General features: G+C 40.9%; 1 protein-coding gene and 1 long non-coding RNA gene across 5 annotated transcripts; one reads left to right on the forward strand and one right to left on the reverse strand.

Annotated features, from left to right (window-relative positions):
* The first annotated feature begins 449 nt into the window (after positions 1-449).
* LOC126634424 (uncharacterized) lies at positions 450-22,535 on the forward strand. Of its 4 annotated transcripts, none has more exons than XM_050304942.1 (15): positions 450-538; positions 1,505-2,429; positions 9,659-10,419; positions 10,681-10,775; positions 11,019-11,177; positions 11,358-11,694; positions 11,874-11,992; positions 12,065-12,137; positions 12,210-12,433; positions 12,531-12,587; positions 12,691-12,859; positions 21,456-21,584; positions 21,686-21,856; positions 22,152-22,211; positions 22,300-22,535. In XM_050304942.1, the coding sequence occupies exons 3-15, from the start codon at positions 10,054-10,056 to the stop codon at positions 22,417-22,419; spliced, it is 2,079 nt and encodes a 692-aa protein (XP_050160899.1). In that variant the 5' UTR covers positions 450-538; positions 1,505-2,429; positions 9,659-10,053; the 3' UTR covers positions 22,420-22,535. The 4 variants fall into 4 exon arrangements, with proteins under 4 accessions (XP_050160899.1, XP_050160898.1, XP_050160900.1 ...); XM_050304941.1 differs by having other exon boundaries at positions 10,015-10,419; XM_050304943.1 differs by having other exon boundaries at positions 10,018-10,419.
* On the reverse strand, positions 3,743-5,058 carry LOC126634432 (uncharacterized). Its single transcript, XR_007627339.1, has 2 exons — positions 4,409-5,058; positions 3,743-4,335 (listed from the first exon to the last, which is right to left on the reverse strand). It is a non-coding gene; the product is annotated as an uncharacterized LOC126634432 (long non-coding RNA).
* Positions 22,536-22,756: the final 221 nt, after the last annotated feature.

Raw genomic sequence — 22,756 nt, forward strand, 5'->3', positions numbered from 1 at the left:
CTCAAATGTTGTTAGTTATTTGGAATTTTAGTTGAGTATAACTATAAACTTATAGGATCCCCAAGAGCTTGAGGTAAAGATTCTAAGGTGATGGAGTGACAATAAATGAAATGGTGGATGAGGAGTCGTGTATAAACCTAAAACCGCATATTATTGCTACTAATTATTGTTTATGATTTGATAGTTGTGGTGCTTTGCTGAACCCACGATCACAAACCATATTGAACCTGTGAATAAGGTCGTAGTATCGTACTTAATGTGCTTGTGCTGACAGTTCTCCTGCAATGTTAGAATTGGCCTTTCGCTTGCATGATGTTCAGTATTATTTGTATATAAAGAGAGATGAAAATCTTGGTCAGCCCTAACCACGAATAGATACCATCATCCTTGCAGTAATATATATGTATCTCTATCTCATTTTTGTTTAAAAGCGTTATTATTTCTTGTAGGTGGTGCTTTTGGTGGTAATAGAGGGCTGAGCCCAGTTCCTCCAGAGAAAGGTGTCTTCCCCTTGGATCATATGCATTTGTGTGACCTGGTAACGTCGCTTTATTCCATTAATGAACATTATTTTTCAAATTTTTTCTCTGTAGAATCAAGTTTGTCAAAAGTTGGAAATGTTGGAGGGGGTTCGGTATGGTGGCTAAATGTGAAACTTTTTTTATTTTGTTTCTTGGTGCTGCTGGATAGGACATGACACAGAACCAAGCGCAATGACGTTCTAGGATTCATATAGCCGACCCCACTTAGTGGGAAAAGGCTTTGTTGTTGTTCTTTGTGCTGCTGGAAGTTCTTAGTTCCTTGGCTTTATTACAGGAGAAAAAAAAATGCCTCAGTTGCCTCAAAACTTCGGGCCACCAATCTGAAAAATGTAGGCTCTTCTCTAAAATGTACCTGGAATGCCAAATGGAAAAGTGAGTATTTTTGGTTTGTATAAAACACGTTGTGCTGCTTTGATCTGGAATTTGTTAAGAATGGGACTTTCTTCTGCATATGATTCAAAACCAAAACAATTAACAACTGCATGGCCCTGAAAAGCTTGTAGTATAGCGATGTATGTTGGATGAAAATAGCATAAAGTACTAATTTCCGTGCATATAAGCTCTTCTCGTCTTTCCCTCACTTCTGGCCGTAGGTTTGTGTCAAATGCTGTTATAGGTTTGTGCCAAATGCTGTTATAGGTTTGTTCGTGAATGTAAAAATGAAATCATTTGTATTTGGAGGAACCATAAATTCAATTTGGCAGATTTAGCTGTCCTATTTCAAAGATGAAATCGTTTTGGGTGTTTAAATATGATGATGGTCTTGAATTAAAATCCGAGGAGAAGACTTTAGTGGTAATTCAAAATTAGCCGAAATATTAGGAAATATTTCACGTATCCTTTTCTCTCATTTGTGTCATAGCCATTTGAACCCTCATTCCTTATAATTTTCGTTCTTTTGTTTTGACGCACAGATTTGTTATGAAATTTTGATTACAGTGACCTTATATACGCATCTGCAGGAACTTGATGGCAAAACAAGACATGTCAGAACTTGGATTTGTTAAGGAAGGTAACTCGGACGCTTCTGGAGAGAAGGTTTCCAAGCGGATTGCTAATTAGATCGGATGATAACTTTTGAGACGATAGTAGTTGGGAGATTTTTACTGATAGGGCTAATACGATCGACACTGAATTTTGGTCATGGAAGAACTACTTGTAAAGGATCGAAAAACATTAGTGTTTTGGGTTCTTCAAAAGATGTTAATGATTGTTTATCCTAGCCTTGCAGTCGGGTTTCCCAAAAAAATGGTGAAGGGAAAGACTTCCATACAACAAAAATATCATTCCAAGTCAATCACGCAGTGTTCATAGATGCCGCTGGTACGACAACTAAATTATGTAAAAATACTTTCATGCAATAAGCAAGTACGTAATTAGTTTGAAATACCGTCAGTAGCAATTGGGGTTTGGTGTTATTGTTTTAACGTTAGGATTGAATTTTTTTCTTTTTTTTAACAAGCGATATTACCCACCCTAGTGGTGAGAGAGTATGCTAAACCTCACAATGATTTAGTAGTAATGTGGTTCAAATTTATCTTTGGCAAAAATTGAATCTAGAACCTCTCATTTAGAACAGTTACAAAACTAGGTGGCTCCATAAAATTTGTTCTTGAGGAACTACAGTCTTGCAGAAACAAGAGTCCAAAACCTGTAAAAGAACAGAACGGCTGGCGGGAGATAAACACTATGACAGAGAAAACAAAAAATATTTCTTGGGAGTTTCTGCTCTCTCTCTCTCTCTCTCTCTCTATGCCTCGATGGCCACGCTGCAGAAAGCCTCTGATTTTATGACTTACATGGATCCATTTTGCTTCCCTTTTCTCTGTTTCGGATTTCCATGGCTCTCCATTTGTCTCCCCTCGAACCTCACCTCTTTTACCACTCGTAAGCTCTCTCTCTCAGATGCACACTATATTTTTTAGACCTTCTTAATAATCCATGATTTATCTTAGTGGATTTATTGCTTTTAAAATTCTGTTATCTGGGTGTAATTAGAAATTTGATTATCTGGGTTATTGATGGCTCAGGCTCATGGTTTAGATTAATTGGATGTAGCCCTCAGCTTCTGTTAGTTGAATTCTTATCCAGATTCTGTATCCAAAATGGGGGTTTCAAGTTCTCTTCCTTACATACTTCAAATTGCTTTGAAATTATAAAAACAATAGTGCTTGTTTAGAATTGGTCCAAATTCTGTGAAGTTGATAGCTTTGGTTCGATTCCACTTCTTTTCGTATATAGGCGATAAAGAGCTACATAATAGCTAGCTGTAATACTGTTATAAGTTTGTTACAGCTGTCCATGTAACTAATCCTAGTTTAGTTAGTTAACTAAACTTAATTAGTCACTAAGCTATTTTACAGAAGTGTATATAAACCTGATTGTAATTCCTTATTGATTAAGAAATGAAATACCAAACATTATTTCACATATGGTATCATCCACCTTTCTGCTCACGCACCGATCCTACCTTCCTCTGCAATTCTTCATCTCTCTGATCGCATTTGCTTCAATCTTTGCATTTCTTGCTTGAGTTCTTGATCGATTTCATGGCGTCTTCTACCTCTTCGCCTGTAGATCCAGAAATTGTTCCTCCTCCTCCTCCCCGTCTGCTCCGATGAACCCTAATTCTTCCAATTCTTCTCTGGTTTCTTCGATTTCCATCCACAACATCAGTTGTATGGTTCCTACAAAGCTTAAGAAGGATAATTATCTGGCTTGGAGAGCTCTCTTTGCTCCGATCTTCCGCCGATACAAGCTTACCGGGATCATCGATGGATCTGAGAAATGTCCACCGCCCTTTCTTCCTGATCATTCTGGTGTGACTTTTGAAATTCCTAACCCTAATTTCGAGATCTGGTATGAAAAGGATCAAAATATCCTAATTTGGTTGAATTCTACTCTTTCTGAAGACTTAGGGGGTGTATTCAAATTAGGATTTTGAGAGTCTCAGATAGTTTAAATCTATGGAATTTGAGAGAGTTTGAGAGAAAAAAAAAAAGAATTCCCAGAGATTTTGAGTGAATTAATTATAACTTCCAGAGAATTCACATGAATTATGAGAGAATTCTTTACATGAGGTTAGAGAATTGCAGAGAATTTGATCAACAATTTCCTTCCCTTTACAAGCCAAAATCAGTTTCATCTTACTAATACCAAATCGCAATACCAAGTTCAAATGCAATGTTTTCAAGTAGCTATCAAAGTGAAATTAAACATTGGCATCCAAAATCTTGAAAGTTAAGGCTTACAAAATAAACTAGCTATCAAAGTTTTTCAAACACAAATTGCATACTCCAATCCGTAAAAACAATTAATTCTATTTCTCATCTTTGAATGCTATCACTCATAGCATCTGTCCACATATTTGTAGCTATGCCAGCTCTCCATGCATTAGCAATCTGTCGTTGTTGCTCTTGAGTTTGATTACCTAGTTCATCATCATTTTCTTCATCTTCAGATTCATCATCTTCTTGTTCGATTGGAAATTCATCAGAACGGCACTCTTTACGAAGAAAGTTGTGCAACCCTGCAAAAGCTAACACTAACTTTGCTTGTGTTTTAATTGGAAATGGAGGTGCGGACTTAAAAATTGTAAATCGAGATTTAAATACACCAAATATCCTCTCCACTACGTTTCTCAAGGAAGCATGTCGAAGATTGAACAACTCATTCGCATTTACGGGGTCACGATCGTTACCAGCAAAATCTTGGAGATGATATCGAACACCTTGAAACGGAGCTAAAAATTGACGACGATTTGCAAATCCACAATCCACTAGAAAAAATTTACCTAAAAATAAAACACATAAAGTTATTATTTATGGTACGTCCTAGTGTAAATAAATCAATGAATGAATACAAACCTTCTGGCACTTTAAGTCCGTTCCTCCTTGATACAGCATCATGTAACAGTTTGGAGTCATGAGTTAAACCCTCCCATCCGCTAAGAATATATATGAATTCCAAATCAAAGTTACAAGCAGCTAATACATTTTGTGATTATTTTACCATGACGATCACGATAGCTAGCTACTTCGAGTCCTGATACCATTGCTGGTATATGTGTTCCATCAATAGCTCCAACACAATCCTAAAATAATTATAAGAGTTAATACATAGCTAACAATATGTTCATGAAAGTAAAAAAGACTCTTGAGAAGGGAAAATACGAGGAGGTATCGTGGCATATTATTAACCCTAAAGCTTCTGGAGAAGGGAAAGTAAAAAAGATTGGGACAACAGATTGTTATTAATAGGTTTCACGGTGAAGTTAGATTTTTCCCTTCATTTGAAAACCCTATTAAGAAGTTGGCTAGTTATGCAAGGAACCCTATTAATAATATGTCAACTTCACCGTGAAGAAATCGTGGGCATCAAAGTTTGGGCCGGCAATGGCGAAGAACCATTGGTTAAGTTGCAGGGTTCTGGTATCTGGAGAAGATGACTATAAAAAGGATTGGGACAACAGATTGATTATATTATTAATAGGGTTATATGAATGGTAAAAGAAACAAATTCGCAGCTTTCACAACAAGGACAAAATCAAAGCAAAAGAATAATGGGAAGAAGTTGCAGAGGAAGAAAGATTGTACCTTCACTCGGAGAGACTGGAGAAGACGCTCTTTGGAGGAGAGAGCATCACACTCAAAATCTCTCAAAGTTTCTAGGGTTGAGGTGAGATTTGCCAAGCTCTTTGGTATTTATACATATCACCTTGAAATCCTCCAAAATCCACCAAATCACAAATCCGCTCAAATCCAATTCCTTTTTCAATACACCTAAACTTTTAGAGACTTTCAAAAAGTTATGATTGAATACACCTAAATTTATAGGGAATTGTAAGAAGTCTTTAAGAATCTCAATCGAATACACCAAGATTTTTATAAAATCTTTTAAATTCCTAATTGAATACCTCTGGAATTATTAATTCCTTGAAACTCTCTGAGAATTCTAATTGAATACACCCCCCTTAATTCCGTTTACCGTCGGTGTCACTTCATCTCGAGAATTATGGCAGAATCTTGAACAGCGTTTTGGTGGAGTCACGGCTGCTCACATTCATCAGCTCCGATCGCGTCTTCATGCGATTCAGAAAGGTGATCTCTCAATTTCTGATTATCTGCAGCGTATCAAAGGTATATCAGATGCTCTTATGGCTGCCGGAGCCCCAATTTCTGAACCAGATCTCATTGCTGTCACGCTTAATGGTCTCTCTGATGATTATGAATCATTCATTGATTCTATCATGCTTCGCATTTCATCTACTTCCTTAGATGAGCTTCATGGTCTTCTAATGAACAAAGAACTTTTCATGCTTTGGAAGAAGAAAGCTTCTTCATCTGCTGTTGCCGAACCGTTCCAAGCCTTTGCTGCTCAAACTTCACAATTTCAGCACGGTCTTTTACCTACGCCCTCCTTCTCACAAGCATATGGGAATTCTAATAATCGCACCAATTTTCAGCGCAACAATCGTAATCGGGGTAACTTTCAGAAAAACAATCGAGGACGCGGCAATTATCGTGGCAATTACAACAATTATGGACCTGGCAATGGTAACTCTAATCGATATTCTGGCAACTTCACTCGTAATTCTGGTAGTTACAGTCGCAATTCTAGCACCCGGTCTCCATGTCAAATCTGCAATTCCTTTGATCATGAGGCTATTGATTGTTATGCTCGAATGAATCATGCTTTTGCTGGCAAAATTCCACCTGCTCAGCTTGCTGCTATGTGTGTCAATACTGCTTCTTCTTCTCAGTCTCCATGGCTTCTGGACTCTGGAGCTACTGCGCATGTTACTAATGATATTGCAGCAATCTCTTCTCCCACTCCGTACTCTGGTGAAGATAAAGTCTATGTTGGTGATGGTAAAGGTATGGCCATTCAGCATATAGGTTCCTCTGTTCTTCAAACTCCCCATGCTGATTTTCGCTTAAATAATGTTCTTCATGTCCCAATGATGCAATTTAATTTGCTTTCTGCGTATCAGTTTTTAAGGGATAATTATTGCTCCTTAACCCTTGATTCTGATGGTTCTGTTATCAAGGACTGTTCCACTGGGAAGATGCTTTTTCGGGGCCCGGTTAAGAATGGTTTCTATCCCTTACAAGGCCAACCACTCAAAGCTTCACCTACTGCTCTAGTTAGCACTAAAGTTTCTTTACAGCAATGGCACAACAGGCTTGGTCATCCCTCTACCGCTATTCTCCAAAGGATTCTGCATACTAATAAACTTGTTCCTGATAGTTCTGCTTCTGTTTCATTTTTTTGTACAGACTGTGCCATTGGCAAAATTCACAAATTGCCATTTTCATATAGTACTTCTACTATCTCTCATAGCTTGGAGTTAGTTCATTGTGATGTCTGGGGTCCCTGTCCAGTTTCATCTCTCAATGGTTATAAGTACTATGTACTCTTTGTGGATGAGTTTAGCAAATATAGCTCGTTGTTTCCTTTAAAAGCAAAGTCTGAAGTTCTGTCTATCTTTGTAACTTTCAAAACCTATGTTGAAAATCTACTTGGGAATAAAATCAAGACTTTCAGATCTGATTCAGGGGGTGAATTTACAAGTTCTGCCTTTTGTTCCTTCTTACACAAGCATGGTATTTCTCGTCAACTTAGCTGTCCCCACACACCTGAGCAAAATGGATGTGTTGAACGCAAGCACCGCCATCTCACTGAGACTGCTCGGACACTTCTTGTTCGTTCTAAAGTTCCACACAGATTCTGGGTAGAGGCATTCTCTACTGCTCTATATCTTATCAATCGGATGCCTATTTATGGTTCAAACAAATCTCCATGGGAAATTATCTTCCACAAGCCTCCTGACTATTCCAAGCTGAAGGTTTTTGGATGTAGTTGCTATCCGTGGCTCAAGCCCTATGTGCATTCCAAACTGGATGGTAAAAGTACACAATGTGTTTTTCTGGGATATAGTCTTCAACATAAAGGCTATCGGTGTTTTGATGTTCACTCCAAAAGGATCTATATCTCACGGCATGTTATCTTTAATGAAGATCATTTTCCATTTAGTGATCTCCCTTCACTTCCTAGAGGTTCTTCTCAGTGGGATTCTTCTGCCCCATCCACTATGCCAACTGAATTTCTCCTGCCATTTCCTCACTTAAGCCCATCTGTACCTCCAGAATCGTCTTCCTTTCCGGGACAAAGTACACACTCTTCTAGTGATGTTTCTACACCATCTTCACCCCATCAACCACACTCTCAGCAGCCTTCATCACCAATTACTTCTTAGGAGCATTCCACTTTGCCTCCTCCAGTTTTGGTTTCAGCTCCTATCAATCATCATCCCATGCTCACCAGATCTAAAGCTGGAATTTTCAAGCCAAAAACTTTGGCTGCTACTAAACATCCCATTGATCTAAGTTCGTTTGTACCTACCACATTTCTACAAGCCTCCAAACATGAACACTGGCATAAAGCCATGCTTGAAGAGTTTCAGGCCCTTCAATCTACAGACACTTGGACTCTTGTACCTTCATCTCCACATCAAAATCTGGTCGGCTGCAAGTGGGTATTTCGTATCAAACGGAAACCGGATGGCTCAATTGACAGATTCAAAGCCCGCCTTGTTGCTAAAGGCTACCATCAACAGGAAGGCATTGATTTCAAGGAAACATTCAGTCCTGTTGCAAAACCGGTTACAATTCGTATTCTGCTCACTCTTGCTGTGCAACATAATTGGTTTTTAAATCAACTTGACATAAGCAATGTTTTTCTCCATGGTACTCTTCAAGAAGACGTTTTTATGCAACAACCCCCCGGTTTCATTGATTCCTCCAAGCCTACCTATGTTTGCAAGCTTAACAAATCTCTTTATGGATTAAAGCAAGCTCCTTGGGCATGGTATGATAAGCTTTTTCACACTTTGGTCTCCCTCGGTTTCACAAATTCTCAATCTGATTGTTCTCTATTTGTGAAACTTCAACCATCTCTTGTGATTGTGCTTGTATATGTGGATGATATTCTGGTAACTGGCCCCAATACTTCTCTGTGTCAATCCTTTATTCATCACCTCAGTTCCTTGTTTCCAGTCAAGGATTTAGGCCCTTTACATTACTTTCTTGGCCTCGAAGTGCACCGATCCTCTGAGGGTATATTTCTCTCTCAGCAAAAGTATGCTTTGGATCTTTTAGTCAAGACACACATGGAAGGCTGCAAACCATGTGGTACTCCTTTAGGCACACAGAAACTTGATCATGTTGGTGTTCCATTGGCTGATCCAACCGAGTACAGATCCATAGTAGGGGCCCTCCAGTACCTCACTTGGACAAGGCCTGATCTTTCCTTTGCAGTGAATCAAGTCTGCCAATTTCTTCATTGTCCAAGGGATTCACACTTTCAAGCTGTCAAAAGAATCCTCCGATTCTTAAAGGGTACCATTGCTCACGGTATGTGGTTCAAGAAAGGTCCATTGCATCTTACAGCTTTCTCTGATGCTGATTGGGCAGGTTGTGTATTTGATCGACGGTCCACCAGTGGTTACTGCATCTATTTGGGTAGCAATCTAATCAGTTGGAGTGCCAAAAAGCAACATACTGTTGCTCGATCTTCTACCGAAGCTGAATATCGATCTCTAGCCCACACTGCAGCTGAACTCACTTGGGTGTGCAAAATTTTTAAAGATGTGGCTTTCCTCCTTTCTACTATTCCTAAAATCTGGTGTGACAACATCTCTGCCACCTCTCTGGCTTCTAATCCGGTTTTCCATGCTCGCACAAAGCATGTGGAAATTGATTATCATTATATTCGTGAACTTGTTCTTGCCCAACTGCTTCGTGTGCAATACATCCATACTCACCATCAGGTTGCTGACATTCATACCAAATCACTGTCTAAAGCTCGGTTTCAATTTCTTCAGTCCAAGCTTTCTCTCGGTCCTCCTCCGATCAACTTGAGGGGGTGTAAAGAGCTACATAATAGCTAGCTGTAATACTGTTATAAGTTTGTTACAGCTGTCCATGTAACTAATCCTAGTTTAGTTAGTTAACTAAACTTAATTAGTCACTAAGCTATTTTACAGAAGTGTATATAAACCTGATTGTAATTCCTTATTGATTAAGAAATGAAATACCAAACATTATTTCACATAGGCGAAACACACGGAAACTAGAGAAGAAGAAGACTCGAACGATGTCATAAATTATGTAGTAGCAGCATTGGGATGTTAACTGTCATGGAATAAGAATTGGAATCATTTTGATTCTTGACTTCCATGCGTTTACTAAAACATGGGAATTGGAATCGTTCCAATTTTGTAACTTCGCCGATATTCACTAAGATATTTGGAATCCTCGGGTTCTCCTAAAATCCGTTATCGAATAGCTGAAAATCAAGAATCAGAACAACTTGGGAGAGGGGAGAGACGAGGGGGGATGGTGGGGATAGTTGATACCATTTGCATTCCTTCAATCATAAATTCTGATAGCAACTTCACTTCTTGGGACAGAAGATCTGTAAGATCAGAAAACCGACTAAGAATGTGCATATGCCTTCAAGGTGCAGCGCAAATGAACAAGGAATCTATGGCTTTTCGACGAAAAACCACTTGCTCGATTTATTGGTTAGGTGTTACAATTCATCGAGGTGGTCTTCATCTTGGACCTCATCATCGACAGTGTGTACAGCTTATTCTGGTCAAACAACGTGTGTGAATGGTGCCTCAGTGGCTAGAACTCGTAATCATGAAAACGAATTTGATCGGGTCAATTGCCTTGAATGGGTATTGCATGAATCGGCTAGGAGCTTCTCTGTTGCAGTTGAGTCACTTGAATTGCCAGGAAGTGGTCCAAAGCTTGCAATGGCATGGTCTGGGAAGGATGTCCATCAATGGCATAAACGGATTTCTTATCAGGTATAACATATGTTTTGCTTTCCTCAAAGCATGTTACAAACATTTTCTAACTATAGAACAAATTGTTTTGGCTGTTGAATTGTGTTAACATCATTGGTGGCCATAGTTGAAGGTGCTTTTGCATTTTTTGGCATCTCTATTATTTATTTTGGTCACTGAATTGAGCAAGATGTAAACTTTCTCAAGTTAGATGAAATCCTTGTTACGTTACTAGTTGGTACAAATGAAGTTTATAATTGACTACCATGGCTGGCTGTGCAGGTTGCAGTTTACGCTTTGTTGAAAACAGCAATCGAAGTAGAAATTTTGCTTTCCAGTGAACGTCACAGCAGCGACTCTTCTCCAGTTAGTGATATGTAAGTTTTCTTTCCGTTAAAGCCTTAATATTTTGAATTAACATCGGTTGTTTTAATTATAGTGCCTTAACTGAAAAATGTTTGACTTAGTAATCATTTTCTAAAGAAAAAGTGTCAGACTGAATGTCTAAACTTTGCTTAGTACGTCTCTTCTTAGCTAAAGCATTACTATGACTTTTCCATCTTGGGTGCAAATATTTGAATTTCTAAACTTTGCTTAATTCAGTATTTTATCTTTTTCAGCTTGACCCCAAAGATTGATTTGATTGGCGAATACATCGAGAGTCAAATGAACATGGGGCACTCAGAATTAGTAGAATGGTTTAGAGTGGTGGAACTGCCGCTTATGGCAGGATTTTTCATTCCCTTGTTGAGGAAGTGGTCTATGGAATATGCAGGAAGGTTTGCTCAAATGCTCCTAACCTAATATATGAAGCGTCTTGTGTTATCATTTGACTCAAAAATCAGTACATATATGTTTCAATATATGACGGATTCTTGTGCACTAGTTTATGCATATGCAGTGACATTAACCAGTTAATCTGAAATTAAGCATATTGCCCTAAACAAAGAAATCTACAGTGGTGCTGCAGGGATGGTTGTGGCTATAAGCTGCTGTGCTGCAGTGGCTAAATTGGGTAACGGTCGTGTTAAGTGCCCTTGTTTTTCATTTTCAATTGAAGATGTAATGGTAGAGCTCATGGATCACTCACAGAGCCTTGTGTCAGTGGAAAGACTACATAAGTTAGCTACTGAGGCAGGATTTGAAGTGGATTTCCTGTCCCATTTCGGTAGAAAGGTTCTGCTGAGCAACAAAAGTGAAGAGGTAGAATTTTGGATTGGGTTGGCTCATAAAAAACTCTCAACGGCATTCAGCAAAGAACGTGTGATCCCAGGCAAGCAGAATTTTCATGACAAGGTCAATTTTATAATTCATGATATTCTTTCTCAGAGTCCAGGGTCTCAGATGCATTACTCTATTGCTAATTCGGCCTTTTTTTTATTTCTATTTTATTTTATATTACTTTTTTGTCTTTAGAACCTTCTGCTCGTGTCTAGAACTTTTAATTATTGCTCGTTTTTATAAAGTTTTGACAGGTTCAAGCAGATACTTTGGCTACCTTAGGACTTTTTGCATATCTTGGGAGAAGGACTAGACTATTCTTGTCAACAATGGGCATAAAGGATCTTGATGAGCTAGTTAAGGACTTCCTCAGGTAGTCAACTTCACAGTAATGATTTAATCCAAAAGTACCGAGGACATAAGAGGTTGAATTGTTTGTCTGCAGCTACTTGGAGTGTGGTAGCCTTTTCATTCACCCAGAGTTTTCTTCTGTAGCAGTTTATCAACACTTCATGGAGGTCAGTTTCCAACTTTCTTTCGTTGCAAGAGAAAAGCACAAATCTTGCTAATCTGAGAAGTTAAGTTTACAGGTGGTGACTGATGAAATTGGATGGCTTGATTTCTACGCTGCATGTCCTCCAAAAAGAAGTCAAGCGAGACAAAAATGTAAACTGCATGCCATCCAGGCAGAGAAAGAGATTGCTCTATCTGCTGTGTTTACTGTATGCTATGATGTTTTCTCGGGATTTGCTCACTTCAGTCGTTCAACTCAACAGTCCTTAGACACTCATTTGCTAGACTTCTTGCTCCACAGGTAAAACATTCCCATCTTTTGTCATTGAGGATTGCTTCCGTAAGTTTTCTATTTGCTAAAGTGGCCAATAAGGTTTTCAAAAACATTAATTTTTCAGCCAGAGCTTGCTAACTGATTGTTTGGAAGACTACTGGGCTGCTTATGATAAATCAAGGTATTATCTCTCTGCTGGGTTGTTACGTTTTATTTTCCAGCTACTGAGAGGAAGGAGATAAATGTGCTTGTTTTTCGTTCTCATTTTTCCTTTCTTCAAGCAGTGAGTTGCTGAAGGTCACAGAACCTGGTGCTCGTCGAGCATCATTTGTAGGATCTATAGTTGCATCCAAGTTATCAGTAACAATGGAGGCACAACAAGAGCCAAGTACCTTAATAACATCAGAAGATTGTCAAAATTATAAGCCTGAACGCAGGCTTAACCTCAGAAAGGTATTTACTTTCGCAAAACAACTACTACTGTAATCTCACTAAAATAATCAACAACAACAACAACAACAACAACAAAGCCTTTTCCCACTAAGTGGGGTCGGCTATATGAATCCTAGAACGCCATTGCGCTCGGTTTTGTGTCATGCCCTCCGTTAGATCCAAGTACTCTAAGTCTTTTCTTAGAGTCTCTTCCAAAGTTTTCCTAGGTCTTCCTCTACCCCTTCGGCCCTGAACCTCTGTCCCGTAGTCACATCTTCGAACCGGAGCGTCAGTCGGCCTTCTTTGCACATGTCCAAATCACCAGAGCCGATTTTCTCTCATCTTTCCTACAATTTCGGCTACTCCTACTTTACCTCGGATATCCTCATTCCCAATCTTATCCTTTCTCGTGTGCCCACACATCCCACGAAGCATCCTCATCTCCGCTACACCCATTTTGTGTACGTGTTGATGCTTCACCACCCAACATTCTCTGCCATACAACATCGCTGGCCTTATTGCCGTCCTATAAAATTTTCCCTTGAGCTTCAGTGGCCTACGACGGTCACACAACACGCCGGATGCACTCTTTCCATCCAGCTCGTATTCTATGGTTGAGATCTCCATCTAATTCTCCGTTCTCTTGCAAGATAGATCCTAGGTAACGAAAACGGTCGCTTTTTGTGATCTTCGCTAGATTGCTCCGGTCATTAGTGTGGATAAGTATATAAATGGATAGAGATAGGAAAGCAAACACAAGATGTACGTGGTTCACCCAGATTGGCTACGTCCACGGAATAGAAGAGTTCTCATTAATTGTGAAGGGTTTACACAAGTACATAGGTTCAAGCTCTCCTTTAGTGAGTACGAGTGAATGATTTAGTACAAATGACATTAGGAAATATTGTGGGAGAATGATCTCGTAATCACGAAACTTCTAAGTATCGAAGTGTGGTGTCGTCTTGACTTGCCTTATCTGTCTCATAGGTAGATGTGGCATCTTCTCTGGAAGTACTCTTCCTCCATCCAGGGGTGGTATCTTTAACTGGTGGAGATGCACAAGGTAATGTATCAATTTCACTTGAAGCTTACTTGTAGTTTCAGGCTTGGTCAAGCGCGATACAAACCATGTAGTAGGAGTCCCCCAAGTCGCCGAGCTAGGGGGTCTGCTGAAAGAGGTGACAGACAAGGTAAGCAATCAGAGCTCCGACTGATTGTTCACCTTCTCCCCATCTTGCAGCAGCATGAAGGATAAAGAGAAGAAAGATGAGAAAAGATGATATGAGATACTTTTGCTTTTGAAGAAGTAACTTTCCACAGGCTTATTCTTGAACTGAGCTGGAGGGTTTTCTGGTTTCCTCCAGAGTATAAGGCCGACTGAAGAATTTGAGGGTCAAAACAAGTCCATCAAATCTAGAGTACGTTCCACCCTGCTGATATGGGATACTTTTTCTTTTGACAGAGTAATGGATGTATCGGCACGTGTGCTGTTACGCTTGTCTCCACATGCTTCCTTGTATCCTTCGCACTTGCCCTATCTGTTCCTCAAGCAGATGCGGAATCTTCCCTGGAAACATAAGATGATGAAGATGAGTACTCGAGAGCAATGCCAGGTAAGTAATCAGGTAAGGGGTTCCAGGCAGTCAGTTCCTGGCTGGAAGCTTGATTCCAAGTGCTGACTGATTGCTCTCTTTCTCCTTGTCTTGCAGGTAAAAACAAGGCCAAAAGAAAAAACAGGGAAAAAGCATGATATTGGATACTCTTGCTTTTAACCCTGATGATATGAGATATTCTTGCTCTAGTATAGCTTGTTTGCAGAGGTATTATCGGGGGGAAAGAAAGCTGAATATTTCGAAAGGCTTTGTTGGGAGTGCCCTCTCAGATATGATGAAGGGTTGAGCATTTTTGCAGGTCTGCCTGTCCGTTGGGGATGGAGGTCGACATATATAGGAGTCTCCCTAACAACAAGTAGTAATGCTATTCCTTTACCCTGCTTAATCATAGCACGGTAGTGGGAGCTGCCAGTTTCACATGTTTTAACTCTGTCAGAGCACTTTGAAAAAGTGGTCTGTGGTATCTGGCTCTCGAGATTCGGAGAACGATGCCTCTTCGATTTTTGAGAAAGCAATCATGCTGGGGGTCTGACTCTCGAGATTCGGAGAGCAGTGTCTCTTCGATTTTTGAGGAAGTAATCATGTTGGGAGTCTGGCTCTCGAGATTCGGAAGGCGGTGCCTCTTCGATTTTGGAGCAATCAATCTTGTTGGGAGTGTTGTCTCGAATGTGAGTAAAGGTTGGACATGTTTGCTAGTCTACCTTGCCACGAAGCACAAAGGTTGACACACAGGGACTTTCCAATTATCCAGCAATGGTACTGTTCCTTTACCCTCTCTTCGATTTTGAGAAAGTAGTCATGTTGGGAGTCTGGCTCTCGAGATTCGGAGGAAGGTGCCTCTTCGATTTTAGAGCAAGCAATCTTGTTGGGACTGTTTTCTCGAATGTGAGTAAAGGTTGGGCATGTTTGCTAGTCTACCTTGCCACGAAGCACAGAGGTTGACACACAGGGACTTTCCAATTATCCAGCAGTGGTATTGTTCCTTTACCCTTGTGGGTAATAATATGGTAGCTAGACCTTCAAAATTTATGTGTCTAAACTTTGTTAGTGCTGTTTCTTTGCTATTCTTTTACCTTTCTTGGTCAGAGCGATGTAGTGGGAGCTGCAAGCTTCACGTGCTCAACTTTGGCAGAGAACTTTGGCAAAGTGATCTGTGGTACCCATGAGTTATTGTTGCGTGTGGGAAGTGGGTGATTGAACAGTAAGATTCATGTGCTTTCTACTTCACCAGAAGTCTTCGACAGAATGCCCATAATTTCTGCAAAGCTGAGTGTGCGTGTGACAGGTGCTGACAAGGCTAGAAAAGTAGGTGCCTCTTCGATTTCTGAGATCGGCCCTCGTGGTCTCTGAGCAGCCCAGCTTTTGAGAAAGCGAGCGCCTCTTCGATTGATTCGGAGAACGGTGCCTCACCGATTTTTGAGAAAGCAATCATGCTGGGGGTCTGGCTCTCGAGATTCGGGGAGCAGTGTCTCTTCGATTTTTGAGAAAGTAATCATGTTGGGAGAGTGGCTCTCGAGATTCGGAGGGCGGTGCCTCTTCGATTTTGGAGCAAGCAATCTTGTTGGGAGTGTTTTCTCGAATGTGAGTAAAGGTTGGGCATGTTTGCTAGTCTACCTTGCCACGAAGCACAGAGGTTGACACACAGGGACTTTCCAATTATCCAGCAATGGTACTGTTCCTTTACCCTCTCTTCGATTTTTAAGAAAGTAGTCATGTTGGGAGTCTGGCTCTTTAGATTCGGAGGACGGTGCCTCTTCGATTTTGGAGCAAGCAATCTTATTGGGAGTGTTTTCTCGAATGTGAGTAAAGGTTGGGCATGTTTGCTAGTCTACCTTACCACGAAGCACAGAGGTTGACATACATGGACTTTCCAATTATCCAGCAGTGGTACTGTTCCTTTACCCTTGTGGGTAATAATATGGTAGCTAGACCTTCAAAATTTATGGGTCTAAACTTTGTTAGTGCTGTTTCTTTGCTATTCTTTTACCCTTCTTGGTCAGAGCGATGTAGTGGGAGCTGCAAGCTTCACGTGCTCAACTTTGGCAGAGAACTTTGGCAAAGTTATCTGTGGTACCCATGAGCTATTGTTGTGTGTGGGAAGTGGGTGATTGAACAGTAAGATTCATGTGTTTTCTACTTCCCCAGAAGTCTTTGACAGAATGCCCATAATTTCCGCAAAGCTGAGTGTGCGTGTGACAGGTGCTGACAAGGCTGGAAAAGTAGGTGCCTCTTCGATTTCTGAGATCGGCCCTCGTGGTCTCTAGGGAGCCCAGCTTTTGAGAAAGCGAGCGCCTCTTCGATTTCTGAGATCGGCCTTCGTGGTCTTTGAGCAGCCCAACTTTTGAGAAAGCAAACGGCTCTTCGATTTCTGAGATCAACCCTCGTGATCTCTAAGCAGCCCAACTTTTGAGAAAGCAAACGCCTCTTCGATTTCTGAGCAGGCGCCTCTTTGATTTCTGAAGCTCCGTCGAGTGCAGATTTTTATAGAGGCTGGCATTAAGTTCCAAAGCACACTTGAATCTCCACCAGTAGAAGCTTCATTCTTGCACTTCTAAGATCTTGATTTGTCCGACCTCTTCTCTCTTCAACACCTTTGAAAATGTCTGGCCCCTCCGACCGTCGTTTTGACTTGAACCTTGTTGAAGAGGCAGCCCCGCCTTCTCCAGACAACATATGGCGCCCATCCTTCGTCTCCCCAACTGGTCCTCTTACCGTTGGGGATTCCGTGATGAAGAATGATATGACCGCTGCGGTGGTGGCCAGGAACCTTCTCACTCCCAAAGATAACAGACTACTTTCCAAACGGTCTGATGAGTTAGCTGTTAAGGATTCGCTGGCTCTCAGTGTTCAGTGTGCAGGTTCTGTGTCTAATATGGCCCAACGCCTATTTGCTCGAACCCGCCAAGTTGAATCATTGGCGGCTGAAGTGATGAGTCTCAAACAGGAGATTAGAGGGCTCAAGCATGAGAATAAACAGTTGCACCGGCTCGCACATGACTATGCTACAAACATGAAGAGGAAGCTTGACCAGATGAAGGAAACTGATGGTCAGGTTTTACTTGATCATCAGAGATTTGTGGGTTTGTTCCAAAGGCATTTATTGCCTTCGTCTTCTGGGGCTGTACCGCGTAATGAAGCTCCAAATGATCAACCTCTGATGCCTCCTCCTTCTAGGGTTCTGTCCAGTACTGAGGCTCCAAATGATCCCCCTCCGGTGCCTTCTCTTTCTGGGGCTCTACCGACTGCTGAGACTTCTCCTAAGCAACCTTTGTGAAGGCTCCCTCTTGTGTGTTTATTTTGACTCATGTATATGTACATATTTGTAGCTTATCGGGGATATCAATAAATAAGCTTTCCTTCATTTCAACGTATTGTGTTAAATACACCAAAGCCTTCTTCGCTAAGTTCTTTGAATTTTCTTTTGTTGAAGCTTGTATGTTGAAGCTTTCTGAGTGGAGCATGTAGGTTGGGGTAGTGTTCCCTTAATTTCCCGAGTGAGGAAAACTTCTTGGTTGGGGACTTGGAAAATCCAAGTCACTGAGTGGGATCGGCTATATGAATCTTAGAACGCCATTGTGCTCGATCCTGTGTCATGTCCTTCGTTAGATCCAAGTACTCTAAGTCTTTTCTTAGAGTCTCTTCCAAAGTTTTCCTAGGTCTTCCTCTACCCCTTCGGCCCTGAACCTCTGTCCCATAGTCGCATCTTCTAATCGGAGCGTCAGTAGGCCTTCTTTGCACATGTCCAAACCACCGTAACCGATTTTCTCTCATCTTTCCTTCAATTTCGGCTACTCCTACTTTACCCCGGATATCCTCATTCCTAATCTTATCCTTTCTCGTGTGCCCACACATCCAACGAAGCATCCTCATCTCCGCTACACCCATTTTGTGTACGTGTTGATGTTTCACCGCCCAACATTCTGTGCCATACAGCATCGCCGGCCTTATTGCCGTCCTATAAAATTTTCCCTTGAGCTTCAGTGGCATACGGCGGTCACACAACACGCCGGATGCACTCTTCCACTTCATCCATCCAGCTTGTATTCTATGGTTGAGATCTCCATCTAATTCTCCGTTCTTTTGCAAGATAGATCCTAGGTAACGAAAACGGTCGCTCTTTGGTATTTCTTGATCTCCGATCCTCACCCCTAACTCGTTTTGGCCTCCATTTGCACTGAACTTGCACTCCATATATTCTGTCTTTGATCGGCTTAGGCGAAGACCTTTAGATTCCAACACTTCTCTCCAAAGGTTAAGCTTTGCATTTACCCCTTCCTGAGTTTCATCTATCAACACTATATCGTCTGCGAAAAGCATACACCAAGGAATATCATCTTGAATATGTCCTGTTAACTCATCCATTACCAACGCAAAAAGGTAAGGACTTAAGGATGAGCCTTGATGTAATCCTACAGTTATGGGAAAGCTTTCGGTTTGTCCTTCATGAGTTCTTACGGCAGTCTTTGCTCCTTCATACATATCCTTTATAGCTTGGATATATGCTACTCGTACTCCTTTCTTCTCTAAAATCCTCCAAAGAATGTCTCTTGGGACCCTATCATACGCTTTTTCCAAATCTATAAAGACCATGTGTAAATCCTTTTTCCCATCTCTATATCTTTCCATCAATCTTCGTAAGAGATAGATTGCCTCCATGGTTGAGCGCCCTGGCATGAACCCGAATTGGTTGTCCGAAACCCGTGTCTCTTGCCTCAATCTATGCTCAATGACTCTCTCCCAGAGCTTCATTGTATGACTCATTAGCTTAATACCCCTATAGTTCATGCAATTTTGTACGTCGCCCTTATTCTTGTAGATAGGCACCAAAGTGCTCGTTCGCCACTCATTTGGCATCTTCTTCGTTTTCAAAATCCTATTGAAAAGGTCAGTGAGCCATGTTATACCTGTCTCTCCCAAAACTTTCCACACTTCGATTGGTATATCGTCTGGGCCTATTGCTTTTCTATGCTTCATCTTCTTCAAAGCTACAACTACTTCTTCCTTCCGGATTCGACGATAAAAGGAGTAGTTTCTACACTCTTCTGAGTTACTCAACTCCCCTAAAGAAGCACTCCTTTCATGTCCTTCATTGAAAAGATTATGAAAATAACCTCTCCATCTGTCTTTAACCGCGTTCTCTGTAGCAAGAACCTTTCCATCCTCATCCTTGATGCACCTCACTTGGTTTAGGTCCCTTGTCTTCTTTTCCCTTGCTCTAGCTAGTTTATAGATATCCAACTCTCCTTCTTTGGTATCTAGTCGTTTATACATATCGTCGTAAGCCGCTAACTTAGCTTCTCTGACAGCTTTCTTCGCCTCTTGCTTCGCTTTTCTATACCTTTCACCATTTTCATCGGTCCTCTCCTTGTATAAGGCTTTACAACATTCCTTCTTAGCCTTCACCTTTGTTTGTACCTCCTCATTCCACCACCAAGATTCCTTTTGGTGTGGGGCAAAGCCCTTGGACTCTCCTAATACCTCTTTTGCTACTTTTCGGATACAACTAGCCATGGAATCCCATATTTGGCTAGCTTCCCCCTCTCTATCCCACACACATTGGGTGATTACCTTCTCTTTGAAAATGGCTTGTTTTTCTTCTTTTAGATTCCACCATCTAGTTCTTGGGCACTTCCAAGTCTTGTTCTTTTGTCTTACTCTTTTGATATGTACATCCATCACCAACAAGCGATGTTGATTAGCCACGCTCTCTCCTGGTATAACTTTGCAATCCTTACAAGTTATACGATCCCCTTTCCTCATTAGAAGAAAATCTATTTGTGTTTTTGACGACCCACTCTTGTAGGTGATCACATGTTCTTCTCTCTTCTTAAAGAAGGTGTTGGCTAAGAAGAGATCATATGCCATTGCAAAATCCAAGATAGCTTCCCCATCCTCGTTTCTCTCCCCAAAACCATGGCCACCATGAAAACCTCCGTAGTTGCCTGTCTCCCTGCCCACGTGTCCATTTAAATCTCCTCCTATAAATAACTTCTCCGTCTGAGCAATTCCTTGCACCAAGTCTCCAAGATCTTCCCAAAATTTCTCCTTCGAACTCGTATCCAACCCTACTTGAGGTGCGTACGCACTAATCACATTGATAAGTTCTTGTCCTATTACAATCTTGATTGCCATGATTCTATCTCCTACCCTCTTGACATCTACAACATCTTGTACCAAGGTCTTGTCCACGATGATGCCAACACCGTTTCTCGTTCTATTTGTGCCCGAATACCAAAGTTTAAACCCTGAGTTTTCTAGATCCTTTGCCTTACTACCAACCCACTTAGTTTCTTGTAGGCACATAATATTTATCCTTCTCCTCACCATAACTTCCACTACTTCCATAGATTTTCCCGTTAAGGTTCCTATATTCCACGTTCCTAAACGCATTTTGCTCTCTTGAACTCTACCCTTCTGTCCTAGCTTCTTCACCCTCCCCCGTCTAATAAGATCAAAGTACTTCTTTTGTGTGTCCCGGGTAAAGTTGATAGGAGCATATGCTCCCAAACAACTTTGAGTGGAGTCGTTCGAAAAGAAGTTTCTATGGCCCCCTTGCTCATTTAACACTGCATCCGGGTGCCGATGGAGATACAGCGACCCTTGCTCACTTATCACTGTGCTCGGGCCACACAGCGCGCCACTTACGGGTGACGCCCTAGCTTTAGCGCGATTTTGTTCTGGATTCATTTTCATAAGGATTCGACGTGATCATGGAGTGCCGGCTATCGACTACCTGACGCCCTCCCCCTCCTCCTTTATCCGGGCTTGGGACCGGCCATGTAAGACATAGGCGGAGTTTCACTAAAATAATCAAATGAAATAAATAAATTAAGAATAAAAGAGCTTCATTTATAATGATAATTTTACCAGAGGCTATTAATCTCGGAGAAATATAAGTTAATTGAGCAAAAATGATGCATGTTCTCTAGACTCTCTACTTGGTTTGAACCGTTGCATATAGTCTAACTGTTTATTACATTGTTGTGACCGTTTGTTTCTTTAAGTGGAAGGATTCCCCCTCACCCGGAGCGGAATCTATAAGCTCCATGGAGGAGGGTAGTGCCACAAGATCAAAATATCATCAGCGAAGTTTAGTTAACATGTATAGCAACAAGCTGGTATCTGCAAGCTCCGTAAGTCTAATTTAGAGATGGATGTATATTCTATGTCTTGCTGAATACATGTTTAACTCGATGCTAATACTGAACATATTATTATTTTTATTTGTTGCAAGGATATATGGATGGGCACTCAGTTGCTTTTCATAGACATCACGATTTCCGCGGAGCTACTCCTCAAACAATTGCGTGGCCACAAGGTTACAAGGAGGGAAAGAAATAAGTTAAAAGGAACGCTAAATGACATAACTTCACTTGTACCAGTAACAATTCTCATGTTACTTCCCGTAAGCAATAATTTGACCGTCTTTTCTTTCCTAAGATTGCCTAGTATTTTCATTTACTTGCACGATATAGATTTACCAAAAGAAAAAAACATCGATGGAATACCTGCTACTTAAAACTAGTGGTTGCATTCACCGCAGTTGCATTTCGAGCTAGCTCATGCTGTTCTCTGTGATGTGTTCATATGCTTGCGACTTTACTCTATTTACGTTTGTAGACGAGAATCAGATTTTATCCCAGGCGATTAGTAAGCGAATTATACAAAAGTTAACTGTTTTCTTCCTTTTCTGTGACAAGGTATCTGCTGTAGGTCATGCTGCCATGCTAGCAGCAATCAACAAGTACATGCCGGGCCTGGTAACATAAACTTACCTCTGCCATTAATGCATCTTTCTTTTAAAGAAAAGTGTATTTTCGATTTGGCTAAATCATTTACTGCACGTAGATCCCATCGTCGTATTCTTCGGAGCGGCTGGATGTTGTGAAACAACTAAAGAGAAGCAAGAAGATGGAGGTAATTAGGAGATGGAACAACCTTGAAGATCCATCCTCTAGAATAACCTAAGTTATTGCTTGTGTTGCTGCTCACTTCAACCCGAGTTGGAATAAACTCTTCTATAATATGAAACTAGTGTTTGTAAAATAGTTAAAAACGAATTAATGTGACGTGACTTGACGTAATCGTGCCTGTTGATCCATAATCGCATGCCTCGATAAGGGGGATGCAAACATAAATAACTTTTGAAATGCATTACGAACTTTCGAAACAGAACCCATGACAACAGTTTTGCTTAGCCGCGCAGGGATGTGTGTTGGAGAGCAAAGGCACCATGGAGTTGAGGTAAAAGGGTGGGAGGAGATTTTCGTTCATAGAAGGATGTGATAGAGAATTGGGAGGGGTT

This window comes from Malus sylvestris, chromosome 9 (assembly GCF_916048215.2).
Source record: "Malus sylvestris chromosome 9, drMalSylv7.2, whole genome shotgun sequence".
NCBI classification, from domain to species: domain Eukaryota; kingdom Viridiplantae; phylum Streptophyta; class Magnoliopsida; order Rosales; family Rosaceae; genus Malus; species Malus sylvestris.

Coding starts and splice junctions, on each gene's coding strand:
- LOC126634424 (XM_050304940.1), top strand. Junction 10,776..11,018: donor TCTTCTCCAGTTAGTGATAT/GTAAGTTTTCTT, acceptor TATCTTTTTCAG/CTTGACCCCAAAGATTGATT. Junction 11,695..11,873: donor AGCAGAATTTTCATGACAAG/GTCAATTTTATA, acceptor AAGTTTTGACAG/GTTCAAGCAGATACTTTGGC.